This window comes from Geotrypetes seraphini, chromosome 8 (assembly GCF_902459505.1).
Source record: "Geotrypetes seraphini chromosome 8, aGeoSer1.1, whole genome shotgun sequence".
Classification (NCBI taxonomy): Eukaryota; Metazoa; Chordata; class Amphibia; order Gymnophiona; family Dermophiidae; genus Geotrypetes; species Geotrypetes seraphini.
The window spans coordinates 24144599-24165417 of NC_047091.1; the positions used below are offsets into that span (position 1 = coordinate 24144599).

At 45.4% G+C, this 20819-nt stretch overlaps 1 protein-coding gene across 1 annotated transcript in view; it reads left to right on the forward strand.

Annotated features, from left to right (window-relative positions):
• The window catches only part of CSMD2 (CUB and Sushi multiple domains 2), a 536551-nt gene that overhangs the window by 446842 nt on the left and 68890 nt on the right, over positions 1–20819 (forward strand). The window contains exons 28-36 of the mRNA XM_033956853.1: positions 735–922; positions 3680–3874; positions 4442–4558; positions 4675–4788; positions 8032–8127; positions 10632–10835; positions 12009–12133; positions 18125–18221; positions 19799–19903. Coding sequence (XP_033812744.1) covers positions 735–922; positions 3680–3874; positions 4442–4558; positions 4675–4788; positions 8032–8127; positions 10632–10835; positions 12009–12133; positions 18125–18221; positions 19799–19903 — 1241 coding nt within the window. The remainder of the gene's footprint in view (positions 1–734; positions 923–3679; positions 3875–4441; positions 4559–4674; positions 4789–8031; positions 8128–10631; positions 10836–12008; positions 12134–18124; positions 18222–19798; positions 19904–20819) is intronic.

A 20819-nucleotide genomic window follows, 5' to 3' on the forward strand; every position in this document is an offset into this window, starting at 1 on the left:
TTACAGCTCCTTCCGCCTGTATCCCAATGCACTAGGACACGATTGTATGCAGAGAACTGCCTCTGGGTTGGGTGAAAAGAGTGGGGAAAATATTGAAATACATGCAAAATGCCCGCTTTTCGTCAGGACATACACCCCACTGAAGAAAACAGCCAAAATGGTGACTCGGAGAGATAGAGCTGGTGCTACTCCCTCAGACGGGCTTTAGCTGTCCCCAGTGGCTTCCTGGGCCAGCACTGGAAGAGAGCAGAGCTGGCAGGGAGGCATTTGCCAAGAGGCAGAATAGAGAACTAGCCTGGAGCAGTCTCCTGCCATCCTGGCACAGCCCAATCAGAGAGGGGGCAGCCAGAGAGTTAAATCCACCACTGCTCTGGAGCCCCTTTAAATTGCAGGTTACGTAAAGGCTCCAGGTCAGTTTGCATTTTATTTTTATTTTATTTAAAACACTTCTATACTGCTCTAAATCCATAACATTAGAGCAGACAAACCCCAGTCATCAATCCAAAACTCAAACTCGGTTAATTACGGTAAGCCCCACTCTATGAGTTTTATAGACCTCAAAATAAGCACCCTGCAGTTAGATATTTGGGGAAGGGTGACATTTGTCTGAAGAATTGGGGTTGCCCCCAAAAGTCCTATGGCTCTAATCCCTGCACCCTGCGCTGGCAGCGATGATCCCCTGCTCTTCTGCTCGTGACTCACACGCACCTCTCCCTCTCCCTCTCTCTCTTCAGCTTTAACCTGGAGCCTGGCTACGATTTTCTGCACATCTATGATGGGCCCGATTCTCTCAGTCCCCTGATTGGAAGTTTCTACGGCTCCCAGCTGCCAGACCGAATCGAAAGCAGCAGTAACAACCTCTTTCTTGCCTTCCGCAGCGATGCCTCTGTGAGCAATGCTGGCTTCGTTATTCATTACACAGGTAACACCTTGCTCTGTCCTGATGTGTGTTGGATAGGTTGTCGGGTGAGTCCGGGAAGTCAACAACTGGCTGAGCCAGTCCTGCTTTTGCCACAGTTCATGCAGTAACTTGTAGTTCTGACCGCTTTGTTGATTTCTCTCTGGAAATCAGAAATACAAGTCCCAGCATACACTGTTGCTTCTGTTTTTTATATTCCCAGACCTTTTCAAATACAAAAGCATTGTCACATTTTTATTCTTTGTTCAGAATTTAGTGAAAGCTGCAACCCTGGTATAAATTGAGATGCCCATGTAAATCACGTCTTCCTCAATTCTTCCCCCAACTCCTAAAGTCACTTTCTTAAATCCCAGCTGTCCCCAGTCTTTCCCTCTTTGCAGGTTGCAAACCCTGGACTAGGGGTCAATAGCTCATTGTTTCAGAGCAGAAGACCCACTGTTCTCTCCATGAAAAAGAATTTTGTAGCATTACTCTTAAGTCTACCACCCCTCAACCTCAAATTATGTCCTCTAGTTTTACCCCTTTCCTTTCTTTGGAAAAGATTTGGTCCTATATTAATATGATTGAAGTCTACAAAATGCTGAGCGGTGTAGAACGGCCACGTGTGGATCAATTTTTTTTTTCTATGTCAAAAATTACAAAGACTGGGGGTCACTTGATGAAGTTACGGGGAAATACTTTTACAACCAATAGGAGACGTATTTTTTTCACTCAGAAATAAGTTAAGCTCTGGATTGTGTTACCAGAGCGGTTAATGTAGCTGATTTTAAGAAAGGTTTGCATAAGTTCCTGGAGGAAAAGTCCATATTGAGACAGACATGGGGAAAGCCACTGCTTGCCCTGGATTGGTGGCATGGAATGTTGCTACTATTTGGGTTTTTGCCAGGTACTTGTGACCTGGATTGGCCTCCGTGAAGACGCGATACCGGGCTAGATGGACCATTGGTCAGACTCAGTAAGACTATTCTTATGAACTTTTCAAACCACCCTCGTATCCGCCTTTGGCATCTCTGATGTACCTAGAAATCTGTTGTCTCTGACTTTGAAACCTGATTGACCATCAGAAGATAAATTTGGTGCGAAATAAATCACCTTGGTCATTCTTAGATTCATATGTTCATTCTGCCTTGTAGACACTTCTGCCTCTCTCTCTTTCTCTCTCTTTTTCTTTCTCTCTCTTTTTTCTTTTTTATTTCAATTCATCTTCTCTGCTTTTCTATCCTTTCTATTTCTTTTCTTAGCAGTTTCAAATACTCTGAATTCTTCTTACTAATCTACTATATGCAAATAACAGCAATTATGGTTTCTTTTGTTTCTACATCACTATTTCTTATTCAATTTTTATGTATTTGAACTGCTTTCTGTATATTACTTATAATATTCAATAAAATTAATGAACTGGAGAAAAAAAAAAAAAAAAAGAAGATAGACACGTTTGGCATGTCATCCTGTGACATTCTCAACATCTCTTCATGTACAGGATCACAGACATGCCCATGATTGCCAGAGGAGTGACTGGGCACCCCTTTTCCCCCACCAAGACTTCCCAATTACCAGACCTAGGATTCCACAATACAATATATGCAGACCAGGTCTGCGGGTTGCATTTTACACTGTTCGTTTTCCTTTCTCTCTTTTTATTAAATTTGGTTTTATTGCTTAAGAGAAAACAACCATCAGTTCAGACAAATCTAGTCTAAAATAAAAATAAAAATCCTGCCTCCTGAAGCATGAGTAGCAGTGTTTATCCTGCTGCCCACCAGCTTAGAGCTAGACCTTGTCTGATCACCGAATAGCTCAGGGCGGGCAGGAACAGAAAATGTCCGTCTGGGGTCTACTTGTATGTAAATATATGGCATTAGGGAGCCAAACAGTTTGCTCAGTTCATCTCCTTCCACACTGTGAAGCCACGCCAGAGACGCTCTGGCAAAATGTTGGGTCTGCAGTTGAATTCAGGCTCAGTTATCCGGCTAGTGCTGGAAACGAACACAAAACTTAATCCCCAGCCAAACTCTGTCCCAAGAGCCACCATTATCCGGGAAGCCCAAATCAGCTTTGTGAATTTAGAAGACTGCATTTAGTTTTTCAGCAAAGTAACATTTTCAGAAGCAGAAGTTTATGTGGCTAAGCTCTGTGGGACTAACAGCATCAGCTGCCGTGGTCAAAAAAGCCCAGCATGGTGGTCAGAGGGTATACTCAGTGGCACTGAATATCCAGGGTTTAAGTGAGCAGGGGCCTCTCTTGCCCGCTTTAACCTCGATTGAAAATGTGCCCCATTATTTTCCCAGTGAAACATAACCCGTCTTTGCCCTTGATTTTGCTTCAGATAAAGTCTGTGCTGCTATTTCTTATGGAATGATGGTGAAATGCCAGCCTGAACACCTAATGCATAGCATGAAGCTTTTAAAGAGAATAGTGTTTTGGCAGGAGCTGAAGAACTGCATCTGTGGTAATGTGTGTGAGCAGTTTCCAGGAAGGAACTGTACACATTCCCTGCTCTATAGCAGAGCTGATTCCATGCCACTATTCCATCCTGAGTATAAAAAAAAGTAGGGTGCGTATCGTGGGCCAAAATTTCTATAAAAGAAACTCTCTTGGGTGCATTCCTTAGCTGAGTAAGGAATTTCTTATCTATTGACTCCAAAGGCAGCTGTTTCTCAAAGACAACACAAAATGGACAAAATGTTGTTTGAATGCATATATCTTTGGAAATTTCAAGCATGCGTGAACCACCAAGCGTGATCTACATTTAATTTACAGAGAACCCCCGGGAGTCCTGTTTTGACCCAGGATCCATTAAAAACGGAACGCGAGTGGGCACAGACCTGAAGCTGGGCTCGACCTTCACCTATTACTGCGACAGTGGCTATGAGATTGACGGATTTTCCACCTTGACTTGTGTTATGGGAGAGGATGGGAAACCTGTATGGAACCAGCCCAGACCATCTTGCATAGGTAAGTTTAGCTATGGGCAGAGGAGCTCAAGGAGTGCCATGCTCAGGGGGGGCAACCAACATTGTCTAAACCTAGAGACATTCTGACGTCACATTTCCCAAGGTATATGGATGATTATTGCTCTTGGTTTTGACGTAGACCAAGTTAGGGTGGGTTTGAATATAGATCGCCCCTTCCTCACTAGCTCAAGATGAGTTATATTCAGGTACAGTAGATACAATAAGCCATTTGAAATAAGAATCCTACTCAATAGATACAAATTCCAAGAAACTGTTACACCCTTATCATAAAATGTCAGCCTACATTCAACCAGTCATGTTCCCTTTGGAATCATTCTGCCATCTTAATATAAGGGGCTGATCTGGTGGCCACCCATAAGTATTCCCAAGCTTAACCCCTCACAATCCATAAACCTCTTCCTTCCTTCCTTCCTTCCAAGCATTACAGAACTCTTTCCTTCTAGAAGGAAAGGCATGTATTCTCCATTGTTCGGGGGATGAACATTCTCCATACCACCACTGGAAAGATTCATTTATCCACTGGGCTTCATGATTCTTTCTCTTTCAGCCCCCTGTGGTGGACAGTATGTAAGCTCTGAAGGTGTTGTCCTCTCTCCGAATTATCCCCGTAATTACACCAGTGGGCAGAAGTGCCTCTACTTCGTTGTGGTGCCAAAGGATTATGGTAAGTCATTCTGGTGAAAAAGAAATGGAATCCTAAGCGTTGAAATGCCCGTCTTCTCCAAGACCTGCAGGATTTCTGTCTGGCAAGTGACCCTCTGTTTTCTGTGCTTCCCACAGTCGTTTTTGGGCAGTTCACCTTTTTCCAGACAGCACTGAATGATGTGGTAGAAGTGCACGATGGACCCAGTGAGAACGCCCGCCTCCTGAGCTCCCTCTCGGGCTCTCACACAGGTACAGTTTTCTGCTGCAAAACATGGAGGTTAAAGAACCCCCCGCGCACCAGCCCTCTGCAGGATTTTCAAAAGGAAACCCCTCGGAGAGCTTGTCTTTGAAATCTACCTCGCAGGCTGACAGGCACAACGTACCCAAAGACCTGCAGGCAGCTTGTGCAGTTTTAAAAACTGCCGTCCACGCATGCAAGGTGTCCAACCAGCTAAATCACACAACACCTATCCCTACTGAGGATTCTTGGTTTATGGTTGATTAGCCTTGCTATACCGCTTGTCCAAGCGGTTTACAAAATTGCAATCAATATCAAACAAAATGAAAGAACTCCATCATTATCTAGGACAGACCTAATCCATACGAACCCCAAACACACAGGGTAACATTCACTCCGAAATAAAACAATAATATATCGCATATTACTAAAATTTCACAGGACTGCAAACTGAAGACCCAAAGATCCATTAAAAAACATGAATAAATTCAGATTCAATCGAATCTTGTCCAAAAGCTTCTCTGAAGAAAACCGTCTTTAACATAGTTTTAAAGACTTTGAATTTTCCCTCTAGTCTCAGCTCTCGAGGCAGATGATTCCATAGGTTTGGTGCTGCATAATAAAAGGTTTTACATTTCTCCCTCCGTATTTCAGCAATTGCGGTTGTGATTATTCACAGATTTTAGCTTGCTGGCTCCTCCCCCCAAATGACGCCAGCTTGCATAGAGAAATCGCCGATTCCAAGCGTTTACAGAGAAAATTGCCGATTCCTGGCACTTTCTTCACCGTGTTTTCCCTCTCCTTCAGGAACAGGCCAGGTGTCCCGCCATGTTATTGGCAGTTTCACCATATTCACGATGGTTTTTAATAGAAAATAGCGAATAACATATGAAAAAGTGATTGACGGTTTTTCTGTATTCGCGGGTCTGTTAATCCCCTATCACAGCGAATACGGAGGGAGAAGTGTATTTCATGTGGATTCCCACCTAGCTCTAGTCTACTCCCCAGTGAGGTGCCCAGTATCTGTACACTGAGGAAACACATCTATGCCTCTCTCTGAGGGGATGCCGAGGGGGGGGGGTGCGGTTCACCCCAGGCATGGTCTTTGTAAAGGGCACAGACACCTGTCCTCCTCTCCACCCCACCACTGCACACATATGCCCCTTCCCTCGTACGTCTTCAATATTTCCTCTGCGAGCAGCATTACAAACTTGCTGTCCGCATCGATATCGCCTCTCTCTGATGTCACTTCCAGGCCCCCCGCCAAGGAAGTGACGTCAGAGGGATAGCTGACACGACGTGAGCAAGTTCGTGCTGTTGCTCTTCCCTGGAAAATTAGGGGGAAGAGAAAGGGGTGCATTCGCAGCAGGGGGGGTCGGGAAGGAGCGGGGGGGGTTCGGAGAAGAGGACGGGGGCGAGGCGCCACTTACCCTCGCTACGCCAGTGTCTGAGAAGATGACCTTAGGTGGCTCTCTGGCAAGATTTTGACAGAAATGTGGACAATATTTCACACTCAGCTCGCTGCTGTTGTGTACTGAGGGCATCGACAGACATGTTGGAACTGCACAAGCTGCCTGTAGGCCTTTGGGTACGTTGTGCCTGTCAGCCTGCGAGGTAGATTTCAAAAAATGGAATCAGATTTCCTCTACTGTTAGAGCATTGGACGGGATGTTAATTTCCTGAAAACTTACCTTTTAACAGTTAGAGATCATGGATTTATATTGTTACTGATACCTGTTATATGGTACTGTGAATGTAATCATTTGTAACCTGTTCTGGGCTGAAGAACCAATTAAATAAATAAGTGTTATCATGCCGCCCAGCTCTTCTCCTGGAACTTCCTGTTCCAGGACATTCAACTTCCTGTTCCCAATACACAATCACAGGGGCATCTAGCAGGGATCTTTGGGGCAGCTTCTCCTTAGCCCCTTATGGTGCAACGTTGGAGTAACATTTTTTGGTCATATACATGCACGCAATAAAAGAATTTTGCCACAAGGACAAACCTGAACATTTCCAGCCTTGATGAAATTCCCAGTGAACACCTTTTGAATACTATTTTCCCCCTGACAAAAGTTGCACATTTGATTACTGAACTTTAGTCTGACATACGTACCCTAGAATTTCGCCTGTTGTAATCGAAATGTTAAATTCCTGTAAAGGGAAGAAACCTTTTCAGGTCCCTCTTCCTTGAGCTGTGGATTAGAGAAAATGTGAAAGCACCACCCTTGTGGGAAGCTCTTACTCACTACCTTCAGAGACTGGTTAAATCACGGCCTGGGCTCTTCAGTCTGTCCAATACCTCCAACTATAGGAAAGAAAAGCCAAGTTTATTTCATGACAGAGGCTGGTGGTACATTATATCTAGATTAACCAATTTATTGAGGACAAGAGGACACTGGGTCAGGAGGTGAAGAGACGTCAGGGGAGGAGTACATTAACAAGATTCACGCCTTCGACATTGCCTCTTGTCGTTTCCCTCCACCCTTTCTGAGGTGTGCTGGGGCTCAGACACAAGGGGATGGGTCCCTAGCATTGAGGTTAGGAGAAGGAGCCAACGGCAATAAGAGGGCATCCGTGGAAAATCAGGGGCGGGAAACTACGAGGTGACATCAGGGGCGGGAAACTACGAGGTGACACCAGGAAATTCTTTTTCACTGAAAGGGTGGTTGATCGCTGGAATAGTCTTCCACTGCAGGTGATTGAGGCCAGCAGCGTGCCTGATTTTAAGGCCAAATGGGATAGACACGTGGGATCTATTCACAAGGCAAAGGTAGGGGAGGGTCATTAGGGTGGGCAGACTAGATGGGCCGTGGCCCTTATCTGCCGTCTGTTTCTATGTTTCTATGACTTTACTGAGAAGCACGTTTGGAGAGTTGGTAGAAAAGTTGAAAGAAACAAGGGTTTGTTTGTTTTTAGCTTATTTGCTGCAGACCTGTCTCCTCAATCCTTACATGTATTCTCGTTGGTAAGTCAGACCCGTTGGGTTCTGTGATGAGCAGTTCAGGAGCTTTCATACACAAAGCCAAGTTAGTGCTAGAGAAAGTGTTGGCAAATGAACGGAACGGCTGTCATTTAAAAAAAGCGGGACTGAAAATGCCGCAAGGCAGAGCCATGCCGTAGCCTGGCAAATCATTTGGTCTTGCCTCTCTTGCAATCTAGTGATCATCCGATACTGTGTACTTCTCAGAGATCCTGTTATCGCATCTGCTAATTTTCTAATTCATGGTTTTGTTGATTTTGTTTTTCTAAAGGGGAATCATTGCCGTTAGCAACATCCAATCAGGTTTTAATCAAATTCAGCGCCAGTGGACAAGCAACCGCTAAAGGTTTTCATTTTGTTTATCAAGGTAGGTTGACCAGTGCACCTCACTCCTGCCCTCGCTGCTCTTCCAACCCTGGGTCACTTTTAAATAATGATTTCTAACTCTTTCACTGCTGCCAATCCGCAGAAAACATTCTGACATAAAATCCCAGATACAAAATGTGACTGAGCCCACCCACCTCAACCTGAACACAGAGTCCTGCTCCGATACTATCACGCCTGTGACTCTAATTGGACTGGGGTAAAGCCTTCCAAGTCCTGATGCCCCCCTCCCGAAAGCAACTCCTGGGTTGCCTGCTTGGGAATCATTAGTGCTTCCTGGCTTTGCAGTGGGTCCCTCGAGCAGATCCCACAACAGTGGGAAAAAGCTCTTTCTCTGTGTCTTTCCTACACAGGCGGTTAGATGAAGACCAGAAATTCAGAAGCAACTTCATGGCAGTGGAGGAGTAGCCCCAATGCTTCGTGCAGTGGGCCTAGAACCTGAGGAATTGGGTTTCATTCCCACTGCAAACCCTTGTGACCCTGGGCAAGTCCATCATCTAACTTTCTATTGTCCCAGGTACAAGAATGGAGCCCAAACGGGGCAGAAAAAGTACCTGCAAATAACAAATGTAATCTGCTTTGGTTATACCACAGAGGGTATAGTGGCATAGTAAGAGGTGGTGACACCCCCCCCCCCCGCGCCCTCATTCCTTCCATGCCCCCTCATTCCACACTTTCACTCTCCCCTCCCCCCGGTACCTCTTAGTCTTCACCAGTTAAGCGATTAATCAGATTTTTGATAAACTTGAAGTGGCTTCTGCAAGCATTCTCCTCGCCCTAGTGCTGGATTCCCTCTGATGTCACTTCCTGATTCAGAGGAGAGCCAGACTGGCGCGAGCAACAGGCAGAAGTTTCTCATGCTAGCAAAGATAATATGGAGGTACGAGGTGGGGGGGAGGGATGGCGCAAGGGTGGCATGATGTGGCAGGGCAGGGCAGAGAGATGCCAGTGCCTCCACTGACTTGGCCCCTTACCCCCCCCCCCCCTTGCTAGGCCACTGGGTGTATCAGCCTCTCATCCATTTGCCTTTCTATGAAAAGATTCACCCAAAGCAGTTCAAGGAACTCTTGGTCTCATGACCGGAGGGATAAGTGGCTTGGCCAGAGTCACAGGGAGCAGACTTGGATCAAACTCACAACCTCAGGGCGTTGAGGCAGCAGCTCTAATCGCAAAGCCAGTCCTCCCCTCATGTCAAGATCTGTGCAGTGAACGTGTATGTATTCAGTGAAAGAGAATGAGGGGTAATATTATTAGTAAAACACACTGATGACTGCACAGAAAAAATACATTTTTGGTGAGGGAGGATGGAAGGAGTTCCTTCCTCTTTCCTTTTTGTTTCAAGCCATCACGTCCCGATGAATTAATAGATGTTCTCTTGATTTGCCTGTGTTAAAAAGTTCTAATGCACAATAAAGGTGTTATTAAAGAAATGCCTGAAAAAAACTTTCCAAAAAGGCCCTCAAACTTGGAAAGAGACCCAAAAGGTCTGAAAATGAAGCGAAAGTGATTTGTTGGTGAGGATGCCTAGAAAATCCCTGACCAAGCTCCCTCCGAGGGGCATGCGTGATGGCTTTGCACATTCTAGGCTTATTATCTCTTTGTTTTCCTCCTTTCTCCCTTGTTCTCTCATGATTTTTGAGTTTCTCCTTTAAAATCAGTACATAGATTCAGGGAGTGGTGGTTATGGTGGTGTGGGGGGAGGGGGGAGGTTACCGCTCAAAGTACACCCGCAGTTTGAAAATGTGTATCCGGGCAGTGTCCTTTTGGAAAACACCATATGAGAGGTTAGTAACATAGGGCCCCTTTTACTAAATGGCGGTAGAAGTTTCTACTGTGGACCGGCAAGGTAAATGCTCCGACACTTATAGTAAAAGCCTCTACCGACGTTTAGTTAAACCTAGCAATAGTAACCTAGCAAATGACAGCAGATAAAGACCTGAACGGTCCCCTTAATTAAAGAAAAATCATCTCTGTATGTCATAAAAGTGATCCAAGTACAGGACAATCAAGCCATTATGACATCGCTGAGGTTGGCTCTTAGGCTTTGGTGGAATGAGGTGTTATGACATCACAATCTCAGAAGTGATCCAAGTCCAGGACAATCATGCCATTGTGACATCACTGATGAGATTGGCTCTTATTGGTGGAATGAGGCATTATGACATCACAATCTCAGTTCTGGTTACCAGAGACTGAAAGGGGAAGTTATCAACGTGGGCTACAGTTAAGATGTGTTATTTTAGCACAGATCATGTTTTCTGCGGTGAGGCCTAAACCTAGTTACTAATAACTGGGGGTAACACTAAAACATGTGTTAACTGTAGCCTATGTTGATAATTTATCCCTCCCTCCCCCCCTTAGAAGTTAGCAATTTTCAGTCAAGCCACTTTCAGAAGTGTGCTCTGTATCATTATGTACTTTGCGGTGAGATGACAGGGAGCCTCACCTTCAGATTGCTTTTTCTCTCTTCTCTGTTCCGTTGTGCAGCGGTCCCTCGTACCAGCGCTTCGCAGTGCAGTTCCGTCCCAGAGCCCCGTTACGGCAGGAGAACAGGAAAGGACTTTTCAGTGGGAGCAATTATTCAGTTTGAGTGCAACCCAGGCTACGTCCTTCAGGGGTCCCGGAATATTGAATGCCTGACAGTACCTGGCACACTTGCCCAGTGGAACACCTCAGTGCCATCCTGTGTAGGTAAGTGGGCCGCCATGTACCAAAGAGCGCGCCTTTCAGTGGCTTTGCTTCTGAATTTAGACTATCTAACTTGTACAGCAGTTGTACACATATGTTGCACTAATTTTCTTGAAAATGATGTCACAAGAGGCGTGCGCACAGAACCTCCCCCGTATACACAAAATTCCAGCTTTATTTTACACATGTATTTTAGAAAGTGTTTGTGGAAGTCCAAACTCTGAACCCTGGACACTCAGTGGCGTAATAAGGGGGTGCAGACCGCCCAGGGTGCCGAGTTGGTGGAGGCGCTGGCTCCTCTCTGTCGCACCCCGCCACATTTGTGTCATCCCTCCCTCCACCCCTCCACACTAGCACGAGCAACTTGTGGCTCGCGCCAGCCTGCTTCCCCTCTGAATCACTTCCGGGTCACGGGACCAGGAAGTGATGTCAGAAGGAAATCCAGTGCTGGTGCGAGGAGCATGCTGCCAAAGCCACTCGCGCTGCCAAAGATTTAGAGGTACACTCACCTGCTTGCTCGTGCACCCTCCCACCCGATCGTTTCCCGCCCTTCCTCTCCGTGCCACGCCCACCCCTTTCCTTCTCCTGTATCTTTTTGGCGCTCTCTCTCTGACGTCAAAGGGGGTATGGGAAAGGGAAGGGGCGAGCGCGTGGCGGGCAAGGGGCACCACTGTTCCAGGCACCCCTTACCCTTACTATGCCACTGCTAACCAGATAAATGTTCACTCTGCCCCCGGACCTCACACATATTAGCTGGTTTTGGTATAAGTGGTTAGAGGGAATATAGCACTCCTAGACCCTAAGCAGCGCTGTATATTAAACATTAAGAGACAGTCCCTGCTCAACAGAGCTTACAAGTAAGGGATTAGGGAATTGTTAAGTGCCAGTGAGTTTCCCCTAGTAGCCCCACAACACCCTAAAGCAAGGTTGCAAAACCTCTTTCGAAACCATAAATAAAATGTGTAATTTTGATTCGCAAAATCATCCAAACATGAGCCAAATTTTCCGAAACAGAATGTACCCCAGAAGTGCTGCAGACACTGCGATTCCAGAGCGGGGTGCGAATGAATCTCAACGTGCTCTTAGCAAGCAAAGGTCCTTGAGCAGAGCAGCCCAGAGGAGGGAGGGCCGTATCATAAGGCTGTATTTGACACGGGGCTGTCTCTACTGTTTCAGTGCCCTGTGGTGGTAATCTGACTGAGCGGAAAGGAACCATCCTCTCCCCTGGCTTCCCTGAGCCCTATTTAAACAGCTTGAACTGTGTCTGGAGGATCACCGTTCCCGAGGGGGCTGGAATCCAGGTAAGGAGATTGGTAATGAACTCAGTGACGATGTCCTAATGCCAGAGACACTGCCGGCTTTAGAGGAAAGTACTTTGGCCCCTGGATCTCCTCCTCCCCTCTCTCCCTCCCTCCCCATCCTCTCCCCTCTTGCCTCTCTATACAGTCGCCTTGAGCCTGTATAGGTATGAGCAACGCACAAATAGAAGATTAGATTAGATCTACCCTTACAGACGTCGGAGAAACAATTAATCTCTGGTGCCTCAGAACTGACCCATTTAAGCAGAAGAGCGGTGACAAAGTGAACGCTAACATGTCCCTTTAATTGGAAGCTGGATATGGGACATAGAACTGTGCTGACGTAATTTTAGTAGGACACAGCGAAGGAAAAAAAAAAATGAGCCTATGTTGGTTTCAAGGTACTTGATATCTCCTGTTTGAGTTTCCCTGTGGTCAAAGGATGGACTGTTGACACCACTTCTTCCACCGCCTCTAAGGGTGGGAAGCAATGGCCAGTGCAGTGCTAGGGCTGATTGCTCTTGCTCCGTAATTGCAACAACGTTGAACCCGTGCATAATGGTCGGTGGCTTTTCTGTTTCCCCCAGAAGAGAGATGATAGGTTTTCTGCCGAATGCTGGAAGGCTTCGTTAATTCCGTTTTAATGGCTCCTGAGAATTCTGTCTAATCCTGGCAGTCTTACAGACGTAGCGACAAGTGTTGGAGGGGTGTTCTTAAAACCTGTGTAAAGACATAACGTTTTGGAAGCTGCAAATTACAGGCTTGTTCCCAAGTGCCTGGAATCTTGCAATTAAATCCGTGTAGAACATGAAGGGCATCCGATCTGCCTCTCTATGCTACCCAGCTAGCATTTAAAAGCACATTTAAGGCTCTTTGGAGAACACAGCATTTCACACTTCTGTACTTAAATATGATAATGAGACAGTTTAATCCCCAAAACTGGGCTATAATTAGAAGCCTTTGTTTCGTTATATTTTTCTCTTGGATGCGTACACAATCCCATTGAAAATCCTGAAAGCCACCACTGCATTGGAGGAGTTTCCTCACAGCTCAGGATAAAAAATTAAAATCTTACTTCCCATACAGATCTGTGTTTGTGTTCCAATATGATCTCAATTTATTCCATTTCCTATACTGTTCTCCCAGGGGAGCTCAGAATGGTTTATGGGAATTTATTCAGGTACCAAGATTTGTAACAGAGTAGACACCGAAGAGGGAGTGGAAAATATGAAAAAGGATCTGCAAAAGTTAGAGGAATGGTCTAATGCCTGGCAACTAAAATTCAATGCAAAGAAATGCATTTGGGGATTAATAATAGGAAGGAACCGTATATGTTGGGAGGAGAGAAGCTGATATGCACGGACGGGGAGAGGGACCTTGGGGTGATAGTGTCCGAAGATCTAAAGGCGAAAAAACAGTGTGACAAGGCAGTGGCTGCTGCCAGAAGGATGCTGGGCTGTATAAAGAGAGGTGTGGTCAGTAGAAGGAAGAAGGTGTTGATGCCCCTGTACAGGTCATTGGTAAGGCCCCACTTGGAGTATTGTGTTCAGTTTTGGAGACCGTATCTGGCGAAAGACGTAAGAAGACTTGAGGCGGTCCAGAGGAGGGCGACGAAAATGATAGGAGGCTTGCGCCAGAAGACGTATGAGGAGAGACTGGAAGCCCTGAATATGTATACCCTAGAGGAAAGGAGAGACAGGGGAGATATGATTCAGACGTTCAAATACTTGAAGGGTATTAACGTAGAACAAAATATTTTCCAGAGAAAGGAAAATGGTAAAACCAGAGGACACAATTTGAGGTTGAGGGGTGGTAGATTCAAGAGCAATGTTAGGAAACTCTACTTTACGGAGAGGGTGGTGGATGCCTGGAATGCGCTCCCGAGAGAGGTGGTGGAGAGGAAAACTGTGACTGAGTTCAAAGAAGCGTGGGATGAACACAGAGGATCTAGAATCAGAAAATAATATTAAATATTGAACTAAGGCCAGTACTGGGCAGACATGCACGGTCTGTGTCTGTATATGGCCGTTTGGTGGAAGATGGGCTGGGGAGGGCTTCAGTGGCTGGGAGGGTAGAGATGGGCTGGAGTAAGTCTTAACAAAGATTTCGGCAGTTGGAACCCAAGCACAGTACCGGGTAGAGCTTTAGATTCTTGCCCAGAAATAGCTAAGAAGAAAAATTTTAAAAAATTTAAATTGAATCAGGTTGGGCAGACTGGATGGACCATTCAGGTCTTTATCTGCTGTCATCTACTATGTTACTCAAGCATTTATCCCTGTCTGTCTAATGTACCTGGGGCAAAGGGGGGATTAAGTGACTTGCCCAGGGTCACAAGGAGCAGCGTGGGCTTTAACCCACAACCCCAGGGTGCTGAGGCTGTAGCTTTAACCATTGCACCACTCTCCCCCTGGACAAAAAGATCTTAATTTAAATTGTGACCAGATGCAACTTGCAATAATGTGTGATGGACGCCCTGTGAGGGGATTCATCCAATGCAGTGGTGACTTTCAGGATTTTCGACGGGATTGGCAACAATGATACCGGGTTACACTAGAATTTTGTCACTGGCCCTGAGCACCCAGGTGCGGTCCCAGAACAGACGCTCACCTCAAGTCCTTGAGGCGGCTAAATGGAGGCTCTCAGTTAAGGACTGCCCCCCGTAGAGGACAATAATATAACGGTGTTTCTATATTCGGATGCCTAAATGACATGTAACTAGAGTTTGTTCTTTTTTTTTTATTATTATTATAAATTTAATACTTAACAATATCAGATGATATCAAAAGAAAAAGGTTTCTTATACAAAATTTTAAATACTTTATGACACAAAACAATCCTTTTCAAGCCCACAATATTTGGGGAGACATGCTGCTTTTCTTCCACATATTATACAGGAAAACAAAGAAATGAGTTGAATTCATTTGAATCCTAATCATTCCCTACTATATAGGACTGACATCCTACCATTTTCTCAGTAATGAATCATTAAAGAAAAGAAAGAAGGAAAAAAAAAAACTCACTTCTGTTCTCTAGCTCAACACATAGCTCAACACATGGCTGGCCCAAATGATACTCGAGGCCCCCTCCTACTTCGACTTCAGAAAATCTCTCAAAACTTACCTTTTCAGCAAACAAGACCCCTAGCGGCCCCACCCTCTCACATTTCACCTCTCCCCCCCCTTCTCTCAACCTCCTTTACAGCTCCTCTCTTCCCCATCTTCAACAACCTCCCTCCATCCTCTGTCAATTTCGGTTTTACTTGTTACTTAATTGTTTTATTTGTTTGTAAATCTGCTTGAAAACGTAGATCCTTTTCTAATTGATGTAAACCGCCTAGAACTCGCTGGGTATGGCGGTATATAAAAAAATAAAATTATTATTATTATTATTATTAGCTAACAAAAATTGCTGTAATTGAATGGGATCCCAAAAAACATATTCAATGTCTTGTATCTTAACAAGACATTTGCATGGAAATTTTAAGTAAAAAGATGCCTCAAGGGCTAAAACTCTTATTCTTAATTTCAAAAATTCTTTCCTTCTTAATTGTGTAGCTCTTGAGACATCAGGAAAAATTCTAACCAAATCTCCACAGAATTTAGTCAGCCTATTTTTAAAGTAAAGTTTCATTATCAGCATTTTATCTGTCTCACTCATGCATGTTATTACCATGGTGGACCTACTCTGGATAACATCCTGAGTATCTTCCAAATACTCTGTCAAATTTACTTCATCTGTTACCAGGTGGTCCACCTTCTGGTCGGATTTCATTTTCTTTTGGGGAATATAGTAACAATTATTTATTGGGAAATTTTCCGCATTGGGTAATCCCAGTATTTCTTTAAAATATTTCCTTAACAATATTTCTGAAGATAAGAAATGAGTCACTGGGAAATTAACCAAGCGGAGATTCCTCGCCCTATGCATATTTTCCAACATTTTCATTTTGGAGTGTAACACCGTAGAATCCTTAACAGCAGATACTGAGACAGCTTGCAATGTATTACTTTGAGTTTCAACCACTCCTAATCTTTTATCCAAACAACTTAAATTGGAATCCACATTCTCAAACTTTTGAGCCACAGAATATGAATAGTCCAACGTTTGTTTCACTGATTCTCTGAGAAACCCTTCAACTCGAGATATACCTAACCACAAATCTTTAAGGGTAATATCTTGTTTTTCCACTTCTTGTGGTTGCTCCTCTACTACACCTGAAAATTCAAGTGGTTTAGGTATTTCAGTAAAAGCCAATTTATTTGTTTGGGTAGATGATACCAAAAACAAGTAGAAGTAGCGGGAGTTATATTCCCACCACCACCAGATATTGGATGAAGAGGGGGTGTCCTTTCGAGGGGACTCAACGATGCTCCGGATGTGGGAGAATTCAAATCAAGTAAAGTTTGTACTGAAGTTTCTATAGGAAATGTCAAATGTCTGTCCATAGGACCAGAAACAGCAGGTGTTGAGCTCTTAGGCTTGATTTTTCTTTTACCCATAATATCAAAGTTAAAGTTTGTACAACCTGGACTGAACTCCTGCTCCCCGGCTCCACGTAACTCCAAGGGGCTCCCAAGGGGCAAGTCCTGCCCCTTCGAGCACACCCTGCAGCCGCAGGCTCAAATTTAAGGCAAATCAAGGGCAGGGAGGACGGACCCGATGACGTCAGGGGTCCGTCTTCCAAAGTGCCTGCCCGATTACAACTCCAAGTTTTACTGCTACTGCGGGCAACACGGGGCAGCGCAAAGTTCTCCTCTGGCATCCACTAGCAAAAGGCAAGTAGCTCCCCGAGTTTGTTCTATATGGAAAAAAAGACACTTCCTTTCCTTTACAGAATATTAGCGTAGCCGGGTAGTTAAACACTTAGGCCAACCGAGGAGCTAGGGTGAAGTTTGACACCTAAATGTCGAAAACACATAAGTTACATGCAAAAAAGGTGACTCCATGCAAATGCACCCACCTCACATAAGATACTTGCCTATTTAAAGAACAGGGCTGATGCAGATTTCCAGAGCGGGCATATTTCCTGGTTTTCTAATTATTTATGTGCATATGTAACATGGAAATATTATTAGCGTATTTATTCAGAGCCCCCAATACTGAGCATACAGGCTTAGAAGCCTTTATTTCTAAATAGGACGAGTAGCGCTGTTAAGAACCTAAGAGTTACCTCACATTGTATGGGATCTGGATGGATATGCACCCACCGCAGGCCTCCAGTACTGCCCTGGTGTTCCAGTGGAGTGGGGAACCAGAGCGGGCACCAACCCCTCCCTCCTGGCGACTTTGTGCAACTAGCCCACCCCTCCCCTTCCTTCCCTGCAGGGCTACCTTAAAGCTTTGCAGTCATTTTTTCACTACATAGACTGCCAGGCAGGATCGCTCCTGCTCCCCCCACTGCTTGACCACCGGGGACCTAAGGTAAACCTGCAGGGGGAGGGCTAGTTGCACAAAGTCACCAGGAGGGAGGGGTTGATGACGGCTCCAGTTCCACTGGACCAAGCAGTACTGCAGGCCTACCGTGGGGCTGGGAGGGGAGGCCATTCCGGGAAGGGGGGACGGATTGGGTGGCTGTTTGGCTGTAGAGCCATTAGACAGGACACCAGGGAAGGGAGGAGGAGTCGCTTCTGCCCTGTACTTTCCCCTTACACCCCCAATGTATTATGTAACTTCTTTCTCTCATGTATTCCTTCACTATGCTTCCCTAATTACCATGTAACTTCTTCCTCTCACACTGGGTAATTCGCTGATTGTCCAGCCTACTTTCTATGTAAACCGCCTAGAAGTCAATCTGACTATGGCGGTATAGAAAAATAAAGTTGTTATTATTATTATTACTTGAATATAAACCATCGGTTTAAATTTGAGTCAACCTTTTGGGGGGGGGAAAGGTTACTTTGGTTTATATTTGGTAGTTGATGTGGATGTCGCTAGGCTGTATGGTTCTTAATCTGTGTCATTTTCTCTGTTTCTCTGTTCGTAATGCCTTCTCAGATCCAGGTGGTCAGCTTTGTGACCGAGCAGAACTGGGATTCCTTGGAGGTCTTTGATGGGGGAGATAACACAATGACCATGCTGGGAAGTTTCTCAGGTGGGACTTTGCAAATTCATTTCAATGGCCATGAGATGCAGCATGCACTTAGCACCTTATTCTCAAAGACATAAGAACATAAGAAGTTGCCCCTGCTGAGTCAGACCAGAGGTCCATCTTGCTCAGCGGTCCGCTCCCGCCGCGGCCCATCAGGCCTAGTGCCTGAACAGTGGTCCGTGATTAATTTTATAACTTACCTCTAATCCCATCCCTATAATCTACCTCTACTCTTATCTGTACCCCTCAATCCCATAGAATATTTACTTATCCATTCAATTTTCTATACCGTTCGGAGCTCAGAGCAGTTTACATGAATTTACTCAGCTACTCAAGCATTTTTCCCTGTCTGTCCCGGTGGGCTCAAACTCTATCTAATGTATCTGGGGCAATGGGGGGATTAAGTGACTTGCCCAGGGTCACAGGGAGCAGCATGGGTTTGAACCCACAACCTCAGGGTGCTGAGGCTGTAGCGTGCCACACTTTTAAAGCTCCCAGATCTTGTTGCTGTTTTACAAGTAGACCCTTAACCTAAACAGACTCACCTCTTTCTGACCCGGTTGGAAATGCAGAATACTTTCAACTGAACCCAGGGCATTGTGCAAGTGGGAAAATCTCTGGTTATACATTGGCTGTGAAATCTTATGCAGTTAAGTGCAATGTTTGACCCTAAACCGTATAACAGGGTTGTCCAACGTCGGTCCTCGAGGGCAGCAATCCAGTCAGGTTTTCAGGATTTCCCCAGTGAATTAGCATGCAATCTATCTGCATGCACTGCTTCCATTGTATGCAAATAGATCTCATGTATATTCTTTGGGGAAATCCTGCCGCAATTCACCACTGGACCACCAGGGATTCTAAAGGTACACGGGGGAGGCGGGAGGGAGGTACAAATTCTTAGAATCGGCTAGAACAGAACGGTTAGGACAGGAGGGATCCCTGCTGTCCCAGCCCACCAGGTCTCAAAGCAGACCCAGCAGAGGGGGCAGCACTGACCCAAATATAAACTGAGACCCCCCCCCCCCATTTTGGGTCCATTTATGGGCACAAAAATCTTGGTTTATATTCGAGTATATACAGTATATTGTTTATTTCAATATTTATTAGCCCCAAGACATTTTCTACTTGCTGAAATTATTATTATTTTTTTTTATTTTGCACACCCCGGTGCTGAGAAAAAAAGTTCCCTTTAAGCCGGTGTTTTTTTGAAATCCTCAGTTCAAACCAGGCCCTTCCAGGAGCTGGAAAGGACTTTGTACCAGATTTCAAATCGATGCGTACCATCCCTTTGAAAGCTGGTTTTGTGCAGGTAGACTTTTCGTGGAGAAGTATTTCTAGGTTTGCCCACATTAGTTTTTAGTTCGGCTTAAACATACCTCTGGGAGAAAAGTCCCCAAAATGAAGCTTAAAGTACTGACATTGTGGAACACAGAGCTATTCTTTTAAGTGGACTGAGGGGGGCGTTGTTTTCAGACAGGCTAATTTACCCATGTGCAATGGTTTTGGAAATAGTGCTGGAAGAGAGGGGTGGAGAAGGGGGAGAGATGCTAATGTTCAATTTCCCTCTCCACCTTGTGTAGGGAGTACAGTCCCCGCCCTTCTGAACAGCACGTCCAATCAGCTGTACCTGCATTTCTACAGTGACATCAGCGTTTCAGCGGCAGGATTCCAGCTGCATTACAAAAGTAAGAGCCTGTCGGGCGGTATTTTCAAACGTGGGAATATTCAGCACTTGTGAACAGATAAAGGGCTGCCCTGAGACTGTGGTTACGCAAGAGGCCATGGGCTGGACTCAGAAAATGGCACCGAAAAAAAAAAAAAGATGCCCAGCACTGTTCTGTAAAGGGAGGGTTTACCAGACATCCGGATTTGCCCGTACACGTCCTCTTTTTAGAGGACAGGTCCGGGAGTCCGGAAGGCTTTTCAAAACCCGGCACTTTGTCCGGGTTTTGAAAATCTTCCCGCTCGGGACCGTGTCGGGAGGGCATATGTGCATGGGCGGATGCCCTGCCGACACGACACGGGCAGCCAGTTTGTGCTGTTACTCTTGCCTGGAAAATTAAAATGGGAAAGGGGCACGCGCGGCAGTTGCGGGGGAGGGGGCGACTGTGAACTGTGAGTTCCGCACTTCTGCTGTATGGTAGCTGAAGGATTTGCCGTGAGATGTCTTGTATCTTATCTTTCACAGTTGGGAATGATAGGATCGGGTCGTTAGTGTTACATTGATCAGCAGATCTACCTAATAGGTCAATAAATCTGGGGAACCTATTAGGGACGTCACCATATGGCGTTTTAAATGCTGCGCAGCATAGTTTGAATTCCATCCTGTTTTCTATCAGGAACCAACCGCACTGCTATAAGCAATGGTGTGACTTGATTTGTACTATATGAGTTTTGCTGCACTGATACTGGGTTACACTGGTAAGAGCATAAGAACTGCCCTACTGGAACAGACCGAAGGTCCATCAAGCCCAGTACCCTCTTTCCAACTGTGGCCAACCCAGGTCCCAAGTACAGGCAGAAACCCAAAAAGTAGCAGCATTCCAGAACTGAGATTGTGATGTCATAATACCTCATTCCACCAATGCCTAAGAGCCAACC